The 21,659-nt window shown below is 49.7% G+C and overlaps 2 protein-coding genes and 1 non-coding gene across 3 annotated transcripts; all 3 read left to right on the plus strand.

Annotated features, from left to right (window-relative positions):
• Nucleotides 1-416: 416 nt before the first annotated feature.
• On the plus strand, nucleotides 417-4,290 carry LOC109757747 (cytochrome c). The gene is made up of 3 exons (XM_020316572.4): nucleotides 417-623; nucleotides 1,545-1,678; nucleotides 3,947-4,290. Exons 1-3 carry the CDS (start codon nucleotides 512-514, stop codon nucleotides 4,037-4,039), a joined length of 339 nt encoding a protein of 112 aa, XP_020172161.1. The 5' UTR covers nucleotides 417-511; the 3' UTR covers nucleotides 4,040-4,290.
• Nucleotides 4,291-4,860: 570 nt separating this feature from the next.
• On the plus strand, nucleotides 4,861-4,965 carry LOC120962163 (U6 spliceosomal RNA). Its single transcript, XR_005753013.1, has one exon. It is a non-coding gene; the product is annotated as a U6 spliceosomal RNA (small nuclear RNA).
• Nucleotides 4,966-6,124: 1,159 nt separating this feature from the next.
• Nucleotides 6,125-7,812, plus strand: LOC109757742 (B3 domain-containing protein Os03g0212300-like). The gene is made up of 5 exons (XM_020316568.4): nucleotides 6,125-6,474; nucleotides 6,586-6,688; nucleotides 6,798-7,095; nucleotides 7,170-7,321; nucleotides 7,408-7,812. The coding sequence occupies exons 1-5, from the start codon at nucleotides 6,281-6,283 to the stop codon at nucleotides 7,690-7,692; spliced, it is 1,032 nt and encodes a 343-aa protein (XP_020172157.1). The 5' UTR covers nucleotides 6,125-6,280; the 3' UTR covers nucleotides 7,693-7,812.
• The last annotated feature ends 13,847 nt before the right edge of the window (nucleotides 7,813-21,659 follow it).

Genomic DNA, 21,659 nt, shown 5'->3' on the forward strand with positions numbered 1-21,659 from the left:
TGAAATAGTTATAGACATGTTTTGGAAAAAGGAAATAAAAATATAAATATAAAACTATAGTATTGGGCCTGTCCAATAACGCCGCGCTGTAGGCGAGAAGTATGAGGAATCGGTACAAGCGACGGAGCTTTGGCAGCGCCATCCTGGTCCAGTGGCCCCACCCAAGAAAATACCTTGAGGACATGGGCGAAATATCCAGCAAAATCAGCCCAAAACTTGGTTTTGGTCGCCCCCGCCTATTGCGCCCCCTCGAACAATACTGGCCACCGCCAATAGTAGAAGCCTCAGGGGTAGTATGGTACCTTCGCAGCCCCTCGAGGCCTCGACCTCAACGGCTGTCGGTCTCTCGTAATCTCGCGGTACCGCTTTAAAACAGGCAGAGCCAGAACAGACCAGAACGAGCCCGATCGCCATTCCCCGCCGCCTCCAGCCTCCTGCGACCCGGATCGCGTTCCGTTCCTCCAGCCGAGGGATCCCCAACCCTAGCCCGGCAACAGTCCGCGCGGCGGCGATGGCGTCGTTCTCGGAGGCGCCCCCCGGGAACCCCGCGGCCGGCGAGAAGATCTTCAAGACCAAGTGCGCCCAGTGCCACACCGTCGACAAGGGCGCCGGCCACAAGCAAGGTGAGCGCCCCGACCTGGCCCTATGACGTCGATCGCGCCTCGTTTGTGTCGCCCGGTACCGATCGTGGAGTCCCATTTCGGGATTTGTTTTGCGGTTGGCGTCGGCGGTACGTGTTCTGCCCTGACGCGAGGTCCTGTTTCGTGGGGGTTGTGGTTCAACTTGGGACGGGAATCCGGGAGGGATGAATCACATCGATTGATCGTAAATCCCGCGCGTTGTTCGCGTTTGGATCCCGGTGCGGTTCGTGAAATTGGTTGGTCCCGAACGAGGGCTGGTTGATTCGTGAAATGGGTGAATCCGTCTGTCTGGGCTATGTTGTTGGATCGATCGATGAATTGCCGGATGGCGTGCCTTTCTGTCAATGTAGATGCTAATACGCATTATAGATTCATGACCATGATGATTTTCCACCGATAGCAAGTGATCTGAAAGAGGCACTTGAAATGAACAATTCAAGTTTTGTTGCATTTCGTAAAACAGAATGAACAATTCAAAATACGCAATGTCCTTACTGGTGTTAATTGTATGGTTTAATAGAACACCTTTTGCAGTTATTCATGACACGGCATTGAATTTATGTGTGTTCAATGTTATAATTCAGTGACTAGCCTTGCCAATAGTTTGGCCTGCATTTATGTTTCTTTTTGACAAACAAGCAGGAGCACTGTCAATTCATTAAGGAGAAATAAGAGTGTTTACATATATGTGTTCAATGCTTATTTGTTTATAGTCTTCTGTAGGCTTTCAGTTTTGTGTAACTGTCTGAGAAAACATCTGTAGTGATGTCTGCAGGGTACTTACTAGTTTTGAAGTGACGATACACTGTTGGAACTAAATTCGTTTGCTACGTGTCGCCGCTCTACAAAGCCAAATCTTGTTTAACCAAATGCCAAGTTAATGCCAGTCATTCTGATCTGCAGGGCCTAACCTGAATGGTCTGTTTGGGAGGCAGTCTGGCACAACTGCTGGATACTCTTACTCTACGGCCAACAAGAGCATGGCTGTGGTTTGGGAGGAGAAAACACTGTATGACTACCTGCTTAATCCGAAGAAGGTATGGTTAATGTCTACTTCTATATTTTATCATCAGTGGCCTGTGGGTATGTGAGACCTGCTGCCTTGTGCTGTGCACTTGTAATCAGATACTTGGGCAGTGTTCTAGCATTCCCTGTTAAAGAGTGAATGTTTTTTTGAGGAATTGTTGTGAGTTTAGTGTCTTGGAAGTTCTTTTGAGAGGATTGATTATAATTGCTTCGTAGAGCTAAATTGTTGACTATTTCTATTCTCGAGGTCATTGTACAGTGACGAAACATTTCTTCATTTTGTGCTCTTCTAGTTTTCTCGAGGTCATTGTACACTGATGACACATTTCTTCATTTTGTGCTCTTCTAGTTTAATCTAGTTGCTCTTGAATTTACCTGATTATTGGATATCTCTGTTTAGCCATGTTATAGGTATATGTACCTGGAACTCCTTGACCTCTACGTAGAGATGTCCATTTCTTTAGAACTGTCTATTACTTCCTATCATTCATTCTGTTCATATTAGCAGGGACAATGTTTATGCTTTTTACTGAGCCAAAAATGCATTCTGTAAAATAATGAACTGTATAAACTTGATTTGATCTCAGAGGATGCCATGCATCTGGTTGATAGTCCCACCCTTGCAGGTGGTGACTTTTAACCTTATTAGATTTTCTCAAGATAAGAACACTGGCAACTTTAATTCTCACTAGGCCTTTTTATGTAATGATTGGATTAATAAGCATGGTCCTATTGAAATTTTAGATTTCTAATAGGAGCTTTACTTGGGAGAATAACCAGGATTCCCTGGTAGTACTTGCTACCATTGAAAGGATTTTTGCAACCCTGGATTGGGAGCAACATTTCCCTCTTAGAGCATCTCCAGCCGTTGGCCCCCCCAGGACGCATAAAAATCACCCCCGGGGGCGAGCCGGCGATTCGTTCGGCGCTGGGAGCGGTTTTGCGCCCAGTCGTCGGCCCCAGTCGCCGATTTTGGCCCACTTTTAAAGCCCCATTTCGGCGAAAAAGGCCCATATGGACGAGAATAGGCCCATATTCAGCGTGGTTCGCCATGGCTCGACGTTCAATTATCAACATAAATATTTTTTATCACATATTTCATTACAGAAAATTTAAATACTTCAACAAAATAGTTCAACAACAAATAGTTCAATACAAAATATATAGTTCAACAAATAAAAACTCATATTTCATCACACGCCGCGCCCGGTGTCGCCCTTGAGCCTCCATAGGTGCTCTATCAGATCTTGCTGCAGTTGATGATGCACCTGTGCGTCTCGGATCTCCTGACGCATACTGAGGTAGGCAGTCCAGGTTGCCGGTAGCTGGTGATCAACTTGGGCAAAAGCACCCTGCCTGTGGTATGGTTCAGTGTCAAACACTGGCTCTTCCTGCTCGCTCTCAATGATCATGTTGTGCAAGATGACACAGCAGGTCATGATCTCCCACATTTGATCTTTCGACCATGTCTGAGCGGGGTACCGGACAACAGCAAATCGAGATTGGAGCACACCAAATGCCCGCTCGACATCCTTCCTGCAAGCCTCCTGAATCTTCGCAAACCAGGCGTTCTTGCCTCCAGGCACAGGGTTTTTGATGGTCTTCACAAATGTCGACCATCTCGGATAGATGCCCTCCTCCTCCAGCAGCGCGGCGAGCACTTCCTCGTCATCCGAGTCCATCGCCGAGGCAGGCAAATCGCCGAACACCTTGCGCGCGGTGGGCGTGCACCCGCCGCTAAACTGCCCCTCCGCGGCCGGAAACGCCCAACTGGTGTCGGAGGGGCTGCCGCGGCGAACCTCTGCTATTTTTCCGGCGGGGAATGGCTATCTACCGGTGAAGGGCGGCGGCGCGGCGCTGGGATATACCTAGTGGCGGCCGAGAGCGTGGGGGTGGGAGGCGAGTCGGGGAAGAAAATCTTGACTTTTCACCTGACGGCGTGGGCCAGCCGCGCTTTTCCCTTGCGCCGGAGCCCCCAAGCGCCCCCCAGCGCGCCGGGTTCGGCCTGAGGCCGCCGGGCGGAAAAAAGGGCCGAACCGGCACTTTTCGTCGTCCTGGGGGCGCGACTGGGCCTTTTTTTGGCGCCGGCGCCGAAAAAAGTCGCCTGGGGGGGCCTGTTGGGGGCGCGGCTGGAGATGCTCTTAACACTACCTCTCGAGCCTTACTCATTCATCTGCTGGATATGTCAGCCATGATTGTTTCTTAGACTCGTAGAATGAAATTCATTGGTTTTGTATGATCTCCTGGTAAAATTCCAATTACTATTCTCTTATGTGCAGTACATCCCTGGAACTAAGATGGTGTTCCCTGGACTGAAGAAGCCCCAGGAGCGTGCTGACCTCATTGCATACCTGAAGAGTGCCACAGCTTGAAAGGGCTTTGCTTTGCTGCTATGGTTCTAATGTTAATAAAAATAGACATTGCCACGGTGTCACTCTGGTTTGACGGGGTGCATTGCCGAGACATAAGAGTTTGGTACTAGCATTTCTCCTTACCTTGTTTTCTTCAGCAAAATGCACTGCTATAACGGCCGTTTCTCAGGCCTGTTGTGAACCTGTTGTTGTTGTTGATGGTCAGTTTGTGCATTTGGTTGGGCAGCGGATCTCAAGTATCGTGCGCCGCATACTCTTCATAATTTTCTTTAGCGCATAATATACTTGTATACAAATGCCCTACAGATACCCTATGCGTTGTACACACATACTTACTATACTAGCTCGTACTACTACGAACGAACACCAACTCAGGCAATGAAATGGTACATGGTGGATGGGGTAAATTTAAGACCCCGCAGCACCGGACAGTGCCAAGCAGGGGCATTTGATGCGGTGTAGATGCGTTCCCTGGTCTGAAGTTTCCAATTCTGGTGTAAGGTTCAGGCATAGCCACCCCATAAGCCATGTGAGTGCAGAATGCAGGGAAAGGAAGCTAGCGCAATATTGCAACAGCTCACCATCATCTTCCCTCTGACATGGGCCAGAAACCACAGCCATCATCATCATGTTTTCTTTTATACTTCCCACAATTATCACCATGGTCGCCACGTAAATATTTTCCCTTCGAGGCTGAAAGCTCAAGGCACTCTTCCACCTGCAGTTGTAGAATGAGGGCAATTCAAATAAATGTGCGAGTAATAGCAAGAGAACTGCGTCAGGAACGAGCTATCAATATTCAATAGTACGTGACCTTTGATATAGCGCACCATGTTTTGCTCGATAAAATTGGAATGATTCAGAGAAGATTTGCTGGTCCCTGCGCAAGGATGACACGCACAAATCGAGAAAACCTTGTTATTACTGGAAGCGTTCCATGTGTTTCTTCCTGTTTCCGTTAACCTTTGATGCTACTTCATTCAGTTATTCTGGCTTGTCCTCTGCACATTTCAAATTCCTCATTCTGCATCACAGAGAATGATGCGCCATCAGTAAGTAGGTATACATATTAAACATATTTAATTTCTTAGACGGAAAAAAGCTAGATATACCATAAAATCTTTCCCTAAAACATTTTCTCGGGGAAGCACAACGTGAGATAGGAAAGCAAGGTGCTAGGTGTCGAGGCGCGGATTAAGATCAGAAATCACAAGTAAAGTACTTGTCTGGCATTCAAATGGGCATGGTGTCCTGTCAACTCAAAAGGCACGACACATAGAAATAGTGCAACACTGCCACCCATATGTAACCCCCTGCCAGTAAATCTCATCTTGTTTACATATGTTCCATGTTATTTTTTGCTAAGAGGTGGCAAGTGATATAACCCAGTTTGCTCAAAGTAGTGTGTGCGTGTAGAGTGGGGAGGGGGTTATGGCATGCACTTGCATCTTGAAGATGTATTAGTTCACTAGTTCACCAGAAACACAGTTGAAGTTTTAAAATTCGAAAATAATAATGGCATAGAGTTAGTATATCTCTATCATGCTAAAAATAAATTTTGAATTCTATCCATAACTCGCCCCGAGCTGTATAAAGTTCAAACCTGAACCTGGAGTGAATAGTAGTATCATTTTCTTCTATTCGAAACTTATCCTTTTGTTTCTTGAGTTGTGTGTTGAATTTTTATCTAAAACATTGTACATGCATGGTATATACTCCATGCTGTATGAATATAGTGTATGAGTATAGTTGTTTTTTCTTGGAGAATATATTTTCAAGATGATTTGAGTGCTGAACTAGATGTACACCTCAAAGGTGGTAATGTACCCATATCCCCCCAGGGCAGTGAGGGGTTGGTCATTTACCAGCATTTTAACACGATTCTTCTTCAGTTATTCTCGTTAATTTGGCTCTGCCTAGAGAAAATGATGAAGCCTTATCACACAAAAAATATCCAGTTATGTACACCACGAAAATGCGCGGGGAAGAGTAGCTGTAGGCGTGATGAAGACGCTCGCACGCATTGAAAGATGAGAAACCACCAAGCGCTTGGCCCGCACACAACACAACCGAGCATGCCATGCATAGAGCCATGTGAGCTCCAAAGGCTACAGCACACACGCCGCGCAGCTTGACGCCCTTTTGGTGTTCTCTGCCAGTAAAGCGAAGCCCATCTTGTGTGTCCCCTGTGTGCCGCTTCTTGCTAAGAAGTGGCAAATGAGACGTACGTGATGGGTGCGTATGTGTTGGTGCTGCGCAGTTACATCGATCCCAACGTTTTACAAGAGATTCCTCGCCTCCTCCTCTCCTCCTCCCATCCCACTCCATCACAAGATTCCCCGCCTCCTCCTCCCATCAGTGAGCGAGAGCGAGAGTGAGACTGAGACCAGCCGGTGGCCTCGCCCGTGCTCCATGGTGATTCTGCGCTCTCACAGGTAGGCGGTGCGGCGACCGGAAGGGAGCACCACCGGTTCGATCTGCTTACTTTGACGTGTCGACTTTCGGCCGTCTTCTTGGCTGTTTCATCGGTCTGATTTTCCAAGCAGGGACACGGAGACGGCGGAGATGGCGCAGGGGCAGGGCAGCCCGGACCTGGTTGGTTTCCAGTTCTACAAGCTCATGGCTGCCGGAATGTCCTGGGAGAAGCTGGTAATTACTCGCGCATTCTCTCCTAGCTAGCGCACCAAGCACGAGCTCGTCCCTCTCTCATCTCTCTGCTTGCTTACTGTTTCTTTCTTGGCGCCCGGCTGAACTGCAGGTGCTGCCTGACAAGTTCGTGAGGGGGCTCAACGGCCGCGAGCTCCGGGGCGTGAAGCTGCGGGTGGAGGGCGGAGGGGCGCGCGCGTGGGACGTGGAGGTCGTCGTCAACGAGTGCGGCGACATGCACCTCGGCAGGGGCTGGAAGGAGTTCGTCCGCGCCAACGGCGTAGAGCTGGGGCAGCTCCTCGTCTTCTGCTACGACGGCGCCGGCGCCGCCCTGCTCACCGTCAAGGTGTTCGACGACTCCGAGTGCGGGAGACACTGCAGCCAGCGCGAGGAGGAAAACGACAGCGTCGGTACGTTCCCTTCCCTTGTATCTCCCCTTGCAGTATATATCCTGGAAGTGACAGTGCGCGGGTGAGTTGAGCAGAAGAGGAGGAGTCCCCGCCACCGGCGTTGCCAGGGAGTGGAAGCAGCAGCAGCGACGGCGTCGTCCATGGCGGCGGAGGCGGCGCCGCGCCGAGTCGGTTCACCGTGACGCTGGGGCAGTGCCACCTGGGCACCAAGAAGAAGCAGTACCTGGTGAGCTTTGGCTGTAAATTAACGTGCGCCCCTCCTCTCCTCGCATCTTTGGTTTCTGACAACTGTTTGCCGTGCCGATTAAGCAGAACGTGCCTGTGGAGTTCAGCCAGTCGCACGGGTTCACGGAGAAGGGCAGGGTGGTGCTGCGGATGCGCGGGCAGCAGTGGACCGTCTGCCTCAAGCACAGCAACCGGCGCAAGGGCAACGCGAGGACCCGCACGGCGCTGAGGTACGGGTGGAACCGGTTCCGCGTCGACAACGGCCTCCGCGTCGGCGACATCTGCTTCTTCCAGCTGGTGCAGGACGCCGGCGGCGACGACCCGGTGCTCAGCGTCGAGGTGCGCAAGGCGGACGGCACCATCGTCCAGTGACGACTACTGGTTCGTGTTAATTTGTGCCTTGAGCTTGATGTGATGGCAAATAAGCAAGGAATGGATTGTATGATGAACCACGATCTGGATGTTGGATGAATGAACTGCTTTTATTATTTAGTATTAGTAGTACTATAATCTGCGCTGGCCTCCGAGGTTGCCGATGCTGGTGGCACATCTTGCTGCTCATGGCCAGTTGCATGAGGCTGTGCATTTCCTCCCTTGTTCCTGGTTGACAGCATCGCCTTCTGGAACTGAACCATGTCTACCGCAGGCTTGTTGTTGGCATATGCAGTAGCTTCAGTTGAGCCCCCTTTGCACCTGGCCTGATCAGTGTACCCCTGCTGTGCCGATGCACCGGGCAGTGGATAGGCTGAAGTGATCGCCATCATCTTCATGTAGATCGAGACGATTCAGCAGATCCTCAACCATCCTCACTCTCCTTTGCCTTCCTTCTGGAGCCATCTTCACGAAAACAGATCAGATGTAGAATTACACGCACCAGCCAGTTCATCAAAGAACTCAATCTGATGAGGAAAGCTGGGCTATGCATTTAACGTCAACACTCCCTCAATTTTTTTATTTTTAAATTGCGCCAGCCGAGTCTTAAACTCAAAACCGATACCAAGTAGAATTACACGCACCAGCCAGTTCACCCAAAAGCTCAAACTGATAAAAAAATATGGGCTAGAAATTTATACGTCAACATCAGAGACACCCTCTATTACACCACGCGAGCCCTAAATAGACCAAGGCCAGGAAGGAGTGTAGGGGCTCTCCCTAGATTAGCCCTAGTCGTTCGAGGGGACGTGTGTTAGAGCATCTCTAACCGATCCTCTATCGGTCATCAAGTGCGATCACTGCTGACGGCTGGTGCTGCGCCTCGTCTCAAGCATGCCGACACATCTCGGATGAGTTTTTTACAAGTGTGAAAAGGACGGAGTGGGTGCCATTTTGTGCGGTTGTTCTCAGGATTTGTATCAATTTGAAACTCATTGTTTGCTTAAAATTGTATGTAGGAAGGATGCAAGTTTCGGTAATGGGAAGAAGAATACATTAATCTATTGATAGCGAAAAATCTGCTAGATGTTGGTGCACTAGTTGCTAGAGGTAAGACTAGAGAAAGCCCATCAATCACTGCACATTGAGTCTCGTCTACTCTTTTCAGTTCTCACACAACGTCTCTCATCAACAGATACGTCCCGAGGCCGAGGGGACTCTTCCTCATTGAGGGAGTCCTGGACTAAGGAGTCCTCGGGCGTCCGGCCTGTTATCCATGGGCCGGACTGATGGGCTGTGAAGACATGAAGGCCGAAGACTGTACCCGTGTCCGGATAGGACTCTCCTTGGCGTGGAAGGCAAGCTTGGCGATCAACTATAATGATCCCTTCCTATGTAACCGACTCTATATAACCCTAGATTCCCTCGGTGTCTATATAAACCGGAGGGTGTAGTCCGGAAAGGATATACACATTACCATAGTCATACAGGCTAGGCTTATAGGGTTTAGCCATTTCGATCTCGTGGTAGATCAACTCTTGTAATACTCATATTCATCAAGATCAATCAAGAAGGAAGTAGGGTATTACCTCCATAGAGACGGCCCGAACCTGGGTAAACATCGTGTCCCCTGTCTCCTGTAACCATCGACCCTAGACGCACAGTTCGGGACCCCCTACCTGAGATCCGCCGGTTTTGACACCGACATTGGTGCTTTCATTGAGAGCTCCACTATGACATCGACGAAAGGCTCGATGGCTCGCCTTGTCCTTAAAGACAACATCACCTCCGGGGAGGTTCTGGCCCCAGGCCAAACCCTCCGGCTGGGCGGCTTTACTATGATCGCTCGTTCGGCCGTTGAGCCGACGATGACCTCTCGGGCCATCGAAAACCCCCTTCGCATCAACTCCGAACACTCCAAGCAGATGGATTCGACAGAGTTTTCGTCCTTGAACGAACTCCTAGATCGCATCGCCGCTTTGGGAATCGCCACAGATTACGATCGGATCGGGCCTAAAACCGATCAAGGAGAAATCAAAACTCCACCGGTCACCCACCAGATAGCGGTAGTCGAGGAGCAGGACGGCGAGTCTTCTTGTATATCAAAGACGGACTATGTTCGGATCGCCGATCAGGAAGAGCCGGATACCCACCAGCGAAAGGATGCGACTAGCCCTCCGAACATAGAATCGGACGGCAGTCCTAAGCAATCAGAAGATATTCCGGAGCCCGGACTGTTGAGTCTGGAAGGTCTTCAGACTCCGGATAATCGGTCAGGTCAGGGTTCGGATTTAATTCCACCCACCCACCCCTACATAGACGCCCTCATGAGCATAAAACAGTAGTCTCAGGAAACGGTTCACCACTTCTGGGCCAGATTCCTCCTTGTCAAAGACAAGGTAAAAGATTGCCGCGACGAGGACGTGATATCAGCGTTCCGCAACAATTGCGCGGACGAAGGAATCCTCAACGCCATCAATCGGCGCTGCATACTGAAGTTCGCTGACTTAGCAACTATCGTACAGAAGTACAGCGCAATGGAAAGCGCCTGGAAAACTCAGGCAGCTTGCTGGGAACCATCGGTCCCAACTCAACTCCTCCTACAGGCGAAGAGGGCGCACCCCCGTGGCACGCCCAATCCAACAGTCAAGAAACATAAACCCATTACGCGGCACGACACCGTTCTGGAGGGATGGCTCGATGGCCCATGCAAAATACACACGACACCAGATACCGTGGCAACCCACAACCTTAGAGCTTGTTGGATACTCCGGCAAGTAGCCAAGAGCGGCGAGGACATCCTTATCAAGGACGCCCCAAAACAGCACCCTCCAGAAAACGACGACACAAGAGTATTGACGGTCTTCGAGACATTCGCTTCAAACAACAAGCGCAAAAGAGCACTTCGTGACCTCGCCGAAGTCTGCCAAATCGCCGCAATAAACCCTTGGAATGACACGGCCATAACATTTAATGCCGGTGACGAACCGAAGTACAGGACTGTCCGAGTGCCAGCCGCATTAGTCCTCAGTCCCATCGTGGACGGGTTTCGACTTACCAAGGTCCTCATGGACGGCGGCAGTGGACTAAACCTCATTTATGAGGACACACTCCACAAAATGGAAATAGAGAGGAGCCGTATCAAGCAAAGTAGCACAACCTTCCGAGGAATCATTCCCAGTCAAGAGGCGCGATGCGCGGGAAAAATCACACTTGACGTGGTATTCGGCACGCCGGAGAATTATCGGTCCGAAGAAATCACTTTCCAAGTGGCCCCTTTCAGCAGTGGATACCACGCCCTATTGGGGCGGTACGCTTTTACACGCTTCCAAGCTATACCTCATTATGGGTATATGAAGCTCAAAATGCCCGGACCGAACGGTATAATCACTCTTGTCAGTGATCCGGACATAGCACTCCGCGCTGAAAACAAAACCGCATCCCTCGCCCTTGAGGCGCTATCCGAAGCCCTCGCGGCCGAAGAATTAACCGCACTACGCTCCACGGTGGACAGGGACGATGTGATCCTCGACAAACGCCCCAAATCCACCTTCTTCAAACCAGCAGAAGAAATAGTCAAATTCCAGGTCCATCCAACGGACCCCAAGAAGACAGCATCTATCGGAGCGCAACTGAACCCAACAGTTGACGCCGCACTACGAGAATTCCTGCGCGAAAACTAGGACATATTCGCCTGGCACCCTTCAGATATGCCAGGGATCCCACGCAAGCTGGCCGAACATAGCCTCAATATATTAAAGGGATTTAAACCGGTCAAGCAAACACTGCGGCGCTTTTCCGAATCCAAGATACAAGCCATGGGGGAGGAGCTGGCCAAGCTTATCGAAGCCGGATTCATTAGAGAAATCAAACATCCGGACTGGCTGGCAAACCTGGTGATGGTACCAAAGAAGGACAAATCCTGGCGCCTGTGTGTCGATTTCAAAGACCTCAACAAAGCTTGCCCTAAGGATCCCTTCCCCCTCCCCTGCATTGATCAAATCATTGACACCACCGTAGGACACAACTCACTGTGTTTCCTCGATGCATATTCCGGATACCATCAAATCAAAATGAAGGAGTCCGATCAAGCTGCAACAGCATTTATTACCCCATATGGGCCATTATGCTTCAACACCATGCCCTTCGGGCTCAAGAACGCCGGCGCCACACACCAACGCATGATTCAAACATGCCTGGAGAAGCAGATCAGCAAGACAGTAGAAGCTTACGTCGATGACGTCGTCATCAAAACCAGGCACGTCAAAACACTAATAGATGACTTACGTCTTACATTCGACAACCTCCGTGCGTATGACATTAAACTTAACCCGGAAAAGTGTGTCTTCGGCTTCCCCGCTGGAAAACTGCTGGGCTTCATCATTTCCAATAGAGGAATAGAAGCAAATCCAGCTAAAATCCGAGCTCTGTCATAGTTGGCTACGCCAACAGACCTCAAACAAGTCCAAAAACTAGCTGGTTGCATGGCAGCGTTAAGTCGCTTTATCTCCAGATTAGGAGAAAAGGTACTACCACTCTATTGCCTCTTACGGCGCACCGATAACTTTGAATGGACAGACGCGGCGACTGCCGACTGGAGGAAATAAAGGCCCTCCTAGCAAGCAACCCAATCCTGGCCGCACCAAATGCTGGCGAACCCATGTTGCTATACATATCGGCAACACATCAGGTGGTGAGCGCCGTGCTCGTCGTCGAACGAGAACAGGACGGACACAAATTCCCACTTCAAAAACCAGTATACTACGTATCTACTGTTCTCACACCATGCAAATCCCGGTACCCCCATTACCAAAAGATAGCATACGCGGTCTTCATGGCATCCCAAAAGATATGACACTACTTTCAGGAGTGTTCAATCACGGTGGCTTCTGAAGTCCCATTCAATGACATAATAAACAACCGCGACGCCACAGGACGGACCGCCAAATGGGCCATAGAGCTACTTCCATTTGACATAACATACAAGCCACGTCGAGCCATCAAATCCCAAGTATTGGCTGACTTCGTCGCCGAATGGACAGAGGTCGAACTCCCTAAAGAGTATGGTGCATATTCCAATTGGGTTATGTATTTTGACGGCTCCAAAATGCTGGCGGGGCTAGGGGCGGGAGTCGTGTTAACATCCCCCACTGGAGATGTCGTCCAGTATGTACTCCAAATACTATACACAGACTCCAACAACGCAGCCGAATACGATGCCCTATTGCATGGTCTTCGGATGGCCGTATCCATGGGCGTACAACGCCTAGAGGTGCGCGGGGATTCAAACCTCGCAATATCTCAAATAAACGGAGACTTTGATGCCAAAGATCCAAAGATGGCAGCTTATCGTAGTGCCGTGTTAAAAATATCGGCTTGGTTCGAGGGGCTCGAATTTCATCATGTCGCCCGGGAGAGTAATCAGGCAGCAGACGTCCTCGCTCCCATTGGCGCCAAGCACGACCCCGTCCCACCCAACATTTTCCTGGAAAGGCTTTTCAAGCCATCCGTGGTGTGGCAAGGGGAGGGCGGTAACAACAGTCCAGATTCGAATACAACCCCAAATCCCGAACACACCGATAGTATCGGGGGCTCGGCCACCGAAAAAACACCATTGGTCCATCTCAGTATGGCAGTCATTGCCCCATGGACTGAACCCTTCTTGGCCTACATTAATAGGAAGGAGCTTCCCGAAGACCATAACGAGGCTCGTCGCATTGTCCGGCGTTCGAAGGCCTACAAGGTTCACGATGGAGAGCTCTACAAGAAAAGTACCACCGGAGTACTTCAAAGATGTATCTCCGAAGAAGAGGGGCGGCAACTTTTAGGGGAAATTCACGCTGGTCTCGGCGCAAGGCCTTCCGTACTGGGTTTTATTGGCTGTCAGCCCGAGCAGACGCGCATGACCTTGTCCAACGCTGCGTCGGATGCCAACTCTTCGCCAACCAAAGCCACATGCCCCCAACTGCCTTACAATCTATCCCCATTACTTGGCCTTTCGCGGTCTGGGGACTGGATTTGATTGGACCCCTTAAAGGGGGAAGCCATAAGAAAAAATATCTGCTGGTCATGGTGGACAAATTCACTAAGTGGATAGAGGCTAAACCGGTCAAAACGGCTGAGTCCGGCCCGGTGATAGAATTCATATCCGGTTCATGCACCGTTATGGTGTCCCACACAGCATCATCACCGACAACGGCTCTAATTTCACAGCCGATGAGGTAAAAACCTGGTGTACTAATCTTGGCATTAAACTTGATTACGCCTCCGTCTACCACCCGCAAACCAACGGTCAAGTCGAACGAGCCAATGGTCTTATTATGAGCGGCATCAAACCCAGACTAGTGCGGTCTTTGAGAGAATCAGACAAGCGCTGGGTTGAGGAGCTCGACTCCGTACTCTGGGGGCTGCAGACCACGCCCAACCGTACTACCGGATACACACCTTTCTTCATTGTGTATGGCGTGGAGGCTGTATTGCCCTGCGATATTATCCACGACTCACCTCGAGTGCGTATGTACGAAGAGAGAGAAGCCGAGCTTGATCGGCAGGACAACCTAGATGCCCTGGAAGAGGAGCGCGATGTCGCAAAAGCCCGTTCAGCATTTTACCAACAGCAGGCTCGAAGATATCAAAGCAGAGAAGTACGGGCCAAGACCTACAACATTGGCGAACTCGTTCTACGCCTGCCGGAAAAGAAAAAGGATAAACTCAAGCCCAAATGGGAGGGTCCCTTCATAATTGACGAAGTTCTCACCGGAGGGGCGTACCATCTTCGTGATGCATCAGACAATCACCTCGAGCCGAACCTCTGGAACGTGGCCAGACTCCGAAGATTCTATGCCTAGCGCCGAACTCCTTGTTCGTCTCCTTCTCCCCTGTAGTTTCCATTATTCCTTCTCTCTTTTCCGATTACTTTTTTCTTTCTCGCTTTAAAGCTTTTGTACGGCTAGACCGCACACCCCTGACGCATACATCTTTAAATATGTACGTCCATCATACACGGGGGCTTCTTGGTCAGAAGCTTTTTATTATTATTCCTTGAGCATCAAGCTCCTCACATATGAGTTTTTCCATATGTACCTTTTCTTCGCCACTATATGCATCGATATGACTTAAGTTTTGGCCAAGCTGGGTTGCCTGGCTCCTGTGCTTATGCCCTACGTTCCCGTTAGTTCGGCTAGGGCATAAAGGGAGCACCTCTGCGATTGTTACTGCCGGGTCATCCGGATGTGTACCTCAGACTGGGTGAAGCCGAAAGCTAGCGTTCTTAAGGGAATATTCGGTCGGTGAATTAAAGATGTTTTTTGCACTCACTCCATTGTGAACCCCCAGAAGCTATATACACTGTGATTTTCACATCACAATTCGGACATGTATACTAATGCATGCACACCCAGGGAAAGGAACCCTTAAAGGAACTATTCTCTCTGGAAGATGTTACTTACAATTTCAATGTAATATAACATTGCTAGCCGGATACAACTTGTCTGTTCAAGCAACTATGACCCATACGCCTAGTTTTCGCGCATACCCCGGTCTATTCGGCCGTGCAGGTATTCGGAAACACTCCGCACCTTCGAGTCCGGAATATTTGGCGGCCACCTCTACCTGGTCATATACTAAATTAACGGGAATTTCTTCCCCATCCGATCCTAGCGGTCCGACACGGGCCATGTGATTAGGATCCAGCTTGGTATATCGCGTCTTCACCATGGCCCAGGCCTGTCGCGCACCCTCTCGGCAGGCTGATATCTTCCATAGTCGGATATGCCGCCGCACTCCTTTGAACAGCTCTACAAGCTCCTCCATACTTCCTGGAGGTGAGGCGGATGGCCATAGGGCCTTGGCAACACTCCGCATCGCCAGCCGGGCTTGCTCGTGCACTTGCGACAGCCCTTGCAGCAGATCACTTGATGATCCAGACACCTCCTCTTCAGGACGGCCCGTCAATATACCTGCAATCATAACTATATTAGTTCCATTTATCTCGGAACTACTTTAAAAATAGGTCAGACACATACTGAATATGCCGCCCCGCAGCTTCTTGTTCTTCTTCATGGATTCGACCAGCTGGGCTCGCACATCTTTCAATTCTTCACCCAATGTAGCGTTGGAATCCTGTAGCTTGTTTTTCTCCCCTCTGACTCGGGTCAGCACACGCTCGCCTGCGGTGTGTAGCCTTTTCGCCTCTTTTTCTCCCTCTTGGGCGATCTTCAACTTCTCCTCAAGTTGATCGGGCGATCCTATTATGCGATCAGCAACAGTGTTAGTACAGTTGGTATACAATTATTGTTCCTCGATGGAGGGGAATGTTACCAGAAGACGCCTTCTTGAAGTTTTCTAGTTCGGCGGTAGCAGCATTCAGCTGCGCCCGACACTGCTCCATCTCTTGGGCTAGCAGGCCATTCTTCTCTGTAAGGACTTGGTTATACAATGATCCTTAAATCAGTTGTACCAACTACTTTCAGTCTCGGGGGCTACGGGTATATGGTTATCCTTTTCGGACAAAAAAAACTTACCTGCACATCTGTCAAATGTTGCTTTGTGGCTTTTCTAAGCCCATCTCGAGCAGCTCGGATGTATGCGTCAGCCGAGCTGAAGGCATTGAATTCCTCTCCCGAGAACTTGGGGTCTCGTAAGACAGACCTGCAGCGCCGATGATTCATGGCGCTCTCTACTTCCGAGTTGGTAACGGACATGTCTTCCGAACCCTCGTCCGAAGGACAGTCCGGCGTTGTCCCCATAGCGGCCCCTACCTCTCCGGTGGGATCTAAATCCCGGTTGTTGGGAGTGCGACCGGCCGAATCCCCGGACATAGTCCGGCGAACCTTTTTCCTGATACAGGACCAACATAACAATCACGGTTGGGTACGACTGCCAAAGCATACCTTCAAACCCATACCTCTTCGACGAAGGACCGGCCTTGTTTTCGCCGACCTTCCTTTTCGAGGCCTTGCTCGGCGCGGGAACCACTCTTCTTGGAGTCATCCCCGGCGTAGCATGACGTGCCGAACGCCTCCCCTTTGAAGCATGAGACAGTGCGGTGGGTGAGGCAGTGCGAGGAAACTCTTTCGAGGGGGATTTCTCCTGATTACTTATGTGGGAAGCTGGAAGAAGACCAGGATAATCGGCGATGATGGCCACTTCTGTGCCGTCATAGCTAGCCTGGTAAAACACCCCTTCCGCGAGTACCATGAATATATCCGGGTCCCCTTCGAACCCAGGATCAAGCTCCCGGTTGTGGTTCTCCGGCTGTGGGGCCGGGCTATTATGCCCCTCGGTTACCTTCCGCCGGTGCTGTTTCAAAATAGACGGATGGGGAATTCGTCAAAGATGGCTATAAGAGCGGAGTGGATAAAAGTAAAGGGGTTAAGACTTACCCAGCTGGGAGGGTTGTACATGGAGTACCTGTCTCTCCGATTGATGCGGAGAAATTCTTCTTCCTCCCCTTTGAACAGCTCGGCCAGTATCTTGGCTAGAGCGGCGGGGGTGTCCGGACCTTTCCGGCCACAACGGGAGGCGTCGTCCTCCCCATTGTAGTGCCACATCGGGAGCCCTCTGTACTGAAGTGGCTGAACCCCCCGCGCTATGGAGGTTGCCATTACCTCTACTATTGTAAAGCCGGACTAGGCAAGCATCCTTATCTTGCCCAGGAGCTGACGGACTTCCGCACTGTCCTCCTCTTCAAGACTTCGGGGACGCCAGCTGTGACGTTTCTTCAACAGAACGCTTGCAAATTCCGGGAGACCCCTACGATCGGGGTCGGGAAGAGCGACGTCTTCTATATAGAACCATTCGGAAGGCCATTCTTTATTTGCCTTCCTAGGTGTGCCGGACAGGTATCCTGTATCGGCGACGCGCCATACTTCGGCTCCGCCCACTTCAAATATTGACCCCTGGTGGTTGCGCGGGACAAGGCATAACACCTTTCTCCACAGTTCGAAATGGGCCTCAATGCCCAGAAACAGTTCGCACAACGTGACGTAGCCCGCAATATGCAAAATGGAGGCAGGAGTAAAGTTGTGCAACTGAAGGCCATTGTATTCCAGAAGCCCCCGGAGGAACAGATGGATTGGAAACCCAACGCCCCTTAGCAGATAAGGGACGAAACAAACTCGCTCCCCCCGGATGGATTGGGAAAATCCTCCGCCTGGGTCTCACCATTGAGGGAGGCTTGCCCTGCTCGAACAGGGACCAGATCTGCAGGGGGAGGAATCCCTGCGTTTGCAGCTTCTTTAATTGGTTGTAGGCCACTGAGCACTTCTCCCACTCGCCTCTCTCTGAGTCGAAGGAGGAACTGGGAATGCTAGCCATGTTGGAATGGCTTCTCCTAGTGGTCGTTGGGGATTCTTCTCCGCGAGATATTGAATGGATCTAAGATCCGATCTCTTTAAATAGACGCTCTTCCTGGCCTAAACGGGGTGTTGTTTGCAAAAATACCCTGACCCCCTGTCAGTGTCAAAACCGGCGGATCTCGGGTAGGGGGTCCCGAACTGTGCGTCTAGAATCGATGGTAACAGGAGACGGGGGACACGATGTTTACCCAGGTTCGGGCCCTCTCTATGGAGGTAATACCCTACTTCCTACTTGATTGATCTTGATGAATATGAGTATTACAAGAGTTGATCTACCACGAGATCGTAGAGGCTAAACCCTAGAAGCTAGTCTATGATTATGATTGTTGTATATGATCTATCGACTAGCCTGGCCTCGGTTTATATAATGCACCAGAGGCCTAGGATAACAAGAGTCCGAGCCGAATACGCCGGTGGGGAGGAGTCCTTGTCTTGATCACCTAGTCTTGTGGAATCTTCCTTGTATGCGGCAGCTGTCCGAACTGGCCCATGAGTATACGGCCATGGGGGTCCTCGGCCCAATCCAACTGATCGGGAGACGACGTGATGAGCACCCCCTAGCCCAGGACACCGTCAGTAGCCCCCTGAATTGGTCTTCAAGTTGGGGACGCTCCTCGATTCTTCCGAACTGTTCTTCATCTTTGGTTGTCGGTCTTGAAAACTGGTTCAACAAATCTTCTCATCTTCGATCTTGAGGATCGCCAAAATGCATTCGATGAGTTTACACGTCGGGTATCCGAGGAGCCCCTTTAAGTTTCCGGCCATTATCAATGCCTTGTTATTTTTATGCCACACCTCGGGTTTGAAGTTGTTCCCGGGTGGCAGTGTCCTCTTGTGTCCAAGCCCCAACGCCGGACTGTATTCGAGGTATATTTTGCAGCCGAGCACCAACGCCGGGCTGTATCCGAGCCCCAACGCTGGACTATATCCAAGCTCCAACGATGGACTGTAGCCGAGGTGTCATAGACCACCTTGGTTCTAAAAAGTTGAAGGAGTTTAGCTGTGCCTAATGCCGGAAATGCCCTCTATGGAGCCAGCCACTGGCGCCCGAGCTTTATGCCGGACTGCTTCCAAGGTGGCGCACCACCCCGACCGCGGGCTGATTTTTTACGAATATTTTTGATTGGTGCAATTTATTCTCTGCCGAGATATATAGCCAGTATATGTATATCCAGTAGCCCTCAAGGTGTGTGTTGGTCTAAAACCCGAGATGCACCTGAAGGAAAACATAAAACTGCTGATCCTAGTAGCCCCTGAGACTCAGGTCGATTTGCAAAATCGGCCTGAGGATCAACTCCTAGCTCGGCAGCATACGTAGGAATAGAAACGCAGTGTAATATATAATAAAGATCAGCGGACGGGCCCCTGAGAGAGGGTCGTGAGAAGTCGCCGTGATATATTAGCTTCATGCCAGATAGGTCCAGATGGTACTTATTGTTGTCCGAAGACGCGCTTTCCCATAGTTCGATCAAGCCAAACACTGAGCCCTTTGGATTTTCTACATTGAATAGGCAATGCAGTAGCCCCCGAGACACTAGTCGGGTGGCAACACCAGATCAGGGGATCGATGTGCCCCTTTAATATTTATAAATAATGAGCACGAAGCCCGGTAGCCCCCGAGCCTTAATGTGGGCACGGGTGGCCGAATTAAGGATCGATATCCAGAGTAAAATCACAGATTATGTGTAATGATTCAATGTATCCAAGTACTCCCTCTGTTTCTTTTTACTCCGCGTATAAAATTTGGTCAAAGTCAAACTACACGATGTTTGACCAAATTTATATGAAAAAATATGAACATCTATAATATTAAAACTATATAGTACGAAAATACATTTCATGGTACATCTGGTAATATTTATTTCATATTGTGAATGATGATATTTTTTAACATAAAGTTGGTCAAACTTTACAAAGCTTGACTTTGACCAAACCTTATATGCAGACTAAAAAGAAACGGAGGGAGTACTTTACATCATTATTTTGACTCCATTGCGACCGTTTATCAGTTGAAAGTGGCCCATCGTCGGCTTCTACCCCTTGGTAGATACTACGCAGGGTGTTTCCGCACTAACAAAACAACCCTTAGCCGACGTCTCGGTGCCCGGAGGCGGTTGTGTTAGCAGAAACGAGGCAATCAGATATGCGGGCTTTATAACTTTCACTTAGTCATAGGAGCTTAAGGTTGGAAGGCCAGTTACTAGCCTCCAGTTAGTGTTTGGCGACAGTCGAGGTCAAGCCGTAAACACTTCGGCCAATATTATGAACGACCCGTCATTTAACACAGTCATCGGATCATTGACCAGTTTACGCTTATTGTGACAGTCGGTTTTCGGCTTTCTCCACTGAGGCACTTAACCATGCTAGCTGGAAGCACAATCGCAGTGGTTCTCCCATTGCGCACCTAGCCGAACAAAGCGGAACGTAGGAGGCAAGCACAGGAGCCGGGTAACCCAACTATTGACCAAAGACGCAATTCGAAACCGATGCATATACAGCAATGTCCGAGAATGTTTTTGCCGAATCCCTAAAGGTGTCCGGCGCCGCACTACGAGATTAATGCTGGAAACACACAAATAGTTTAAAAGTGCCATAGGCTTGGAAAACCGAAAACTTCAGTAAAAACTGGACGCCTGAACTAGATCAAGTGTTCGGTGCCAAATCGAAAATTGGTCTTAGAAAAAAAAGGTGCTTCTGTCGTGCTTTATCATGACACATCTTATCTCAAGACCTCAAGCGGGTCAACCTGCGGCTTCAACCTCCTATCCCGAAGGCGGAGTACTTCTTGTTAGGCCAGCTTAGCAAACTAAACTCTAGCGGCTTTGAGAGAGAAATTAGGCTCCCCGGCTAGTGACCACACACTCGTGTCGAAAAAAGGAGTGATAAATAATAATAATAAAAAAACTTTGCAACGACTAAGAAGAAGAACACTTATTATAAAACGGCTCATATAAATTTAAGAGCCCCCAAGTGACTTGGGTAAAAGAATTTTATGTATAATGATTGTATGTACCAAAGTACTTATATCATATATGTGTTCACCTGAACTTTATACGCGTCTTAACCGACCGTCAGCTTCTCCCTCTTCGGTCAAGGACCGAAAAGTGTTATGTACTCCACCTGTCGAGAATATCGACGGTGTTTCCAATAACCAGGCAATCAGGCCATAAGGCTGTAACAAACAAAGCGCGCTCAGGGAACTTATGCTATATTACTGACGAAGTGTAAGAAGCATCTTCGAAGAAAATAGTACCCCCACCGATACCTTTCTTCGGTGCTCATTGTTACTATGAGACTTGTGCAATAGATTTTTTGTACTCATGAGTTCCGTTGTGTGTCGACCATAATTGAAAACAATAAGAGCGCTAGCTTTCGGCTTCACCCAGTCTGAGGTCCGGCTCGGATGACCCGATCGTGACAATCGCAGAGGTGCTCCCTTTAATCCCTAGCCGAACAATCAGGAACATAGGGGTAAACACAGGAGCGAGGCAACCCAGCTTGCAAATCGCTTAAGTCAATATGGTGCATATTGTGGCATAATACACGAACAAGGAACGAAGCCGTACAAGTATAATCATATGCAAGAGGAAAAGCTTCATAAAGGAAGCC

This window comes from Aegilops tauschii, chromosome 3, assembly GCF_002575655.3.
Source record: "Aegilops tauschii subsp. strangulata cultivar AL8/78 chromosome 3, Aet v6.0, whole genome shotgun sequence".
Lineage (NCBI taxonomy): Eukaryota > Viridiplantae > Streptophyta > Magnoliopsida > Poales > Poaceae > Aegilops > Aegilops tauschii.

Coding starts and splice junctions, on each gene's coding strand:
- LOC109757747 (XM_020316572.4), top strand. CDS start 512: ATGGCGTCGTTCTCGGAGGCGCCCCCCGGGAACCCCGCGGCCGGCGAG. Junction 624..1,544: donor GGGCGCCGGCCACAAGCAAG/GTGAGCGCCCCG, acceptor TCTGATCTGCAG/GGCCTAACCTGAATGGTCTG. Junction 1,679..3,946: donor ACCTGCTTAATCCGAAGAAG/GTATGGTTAATG, acceptor TCTTATGTGCAG/TACATCCCTGGAACTAAGAT.
- LOC109757742 (XM_020316568.4), top strand. CDS start 6,281: ATGTGTTGGTGCTGCGCAGTTACATCGATCCCAACGTTTTACAAGAGA. Junction 6,475..6,585: donor GTGATTCTGCGCTCTCACAG/GTAGGCGGTGCG, acceptor TTTTCCAAGCAG/GGACACGGAGACGGCGGAGA. Junction 6,689..6,797: donor GAATGTCCTGGGAGAAGCTG/GTAATTACTCGC, acceptor GCTGAACTGCAG/GTGCTGCCTGACAAGTTCGT.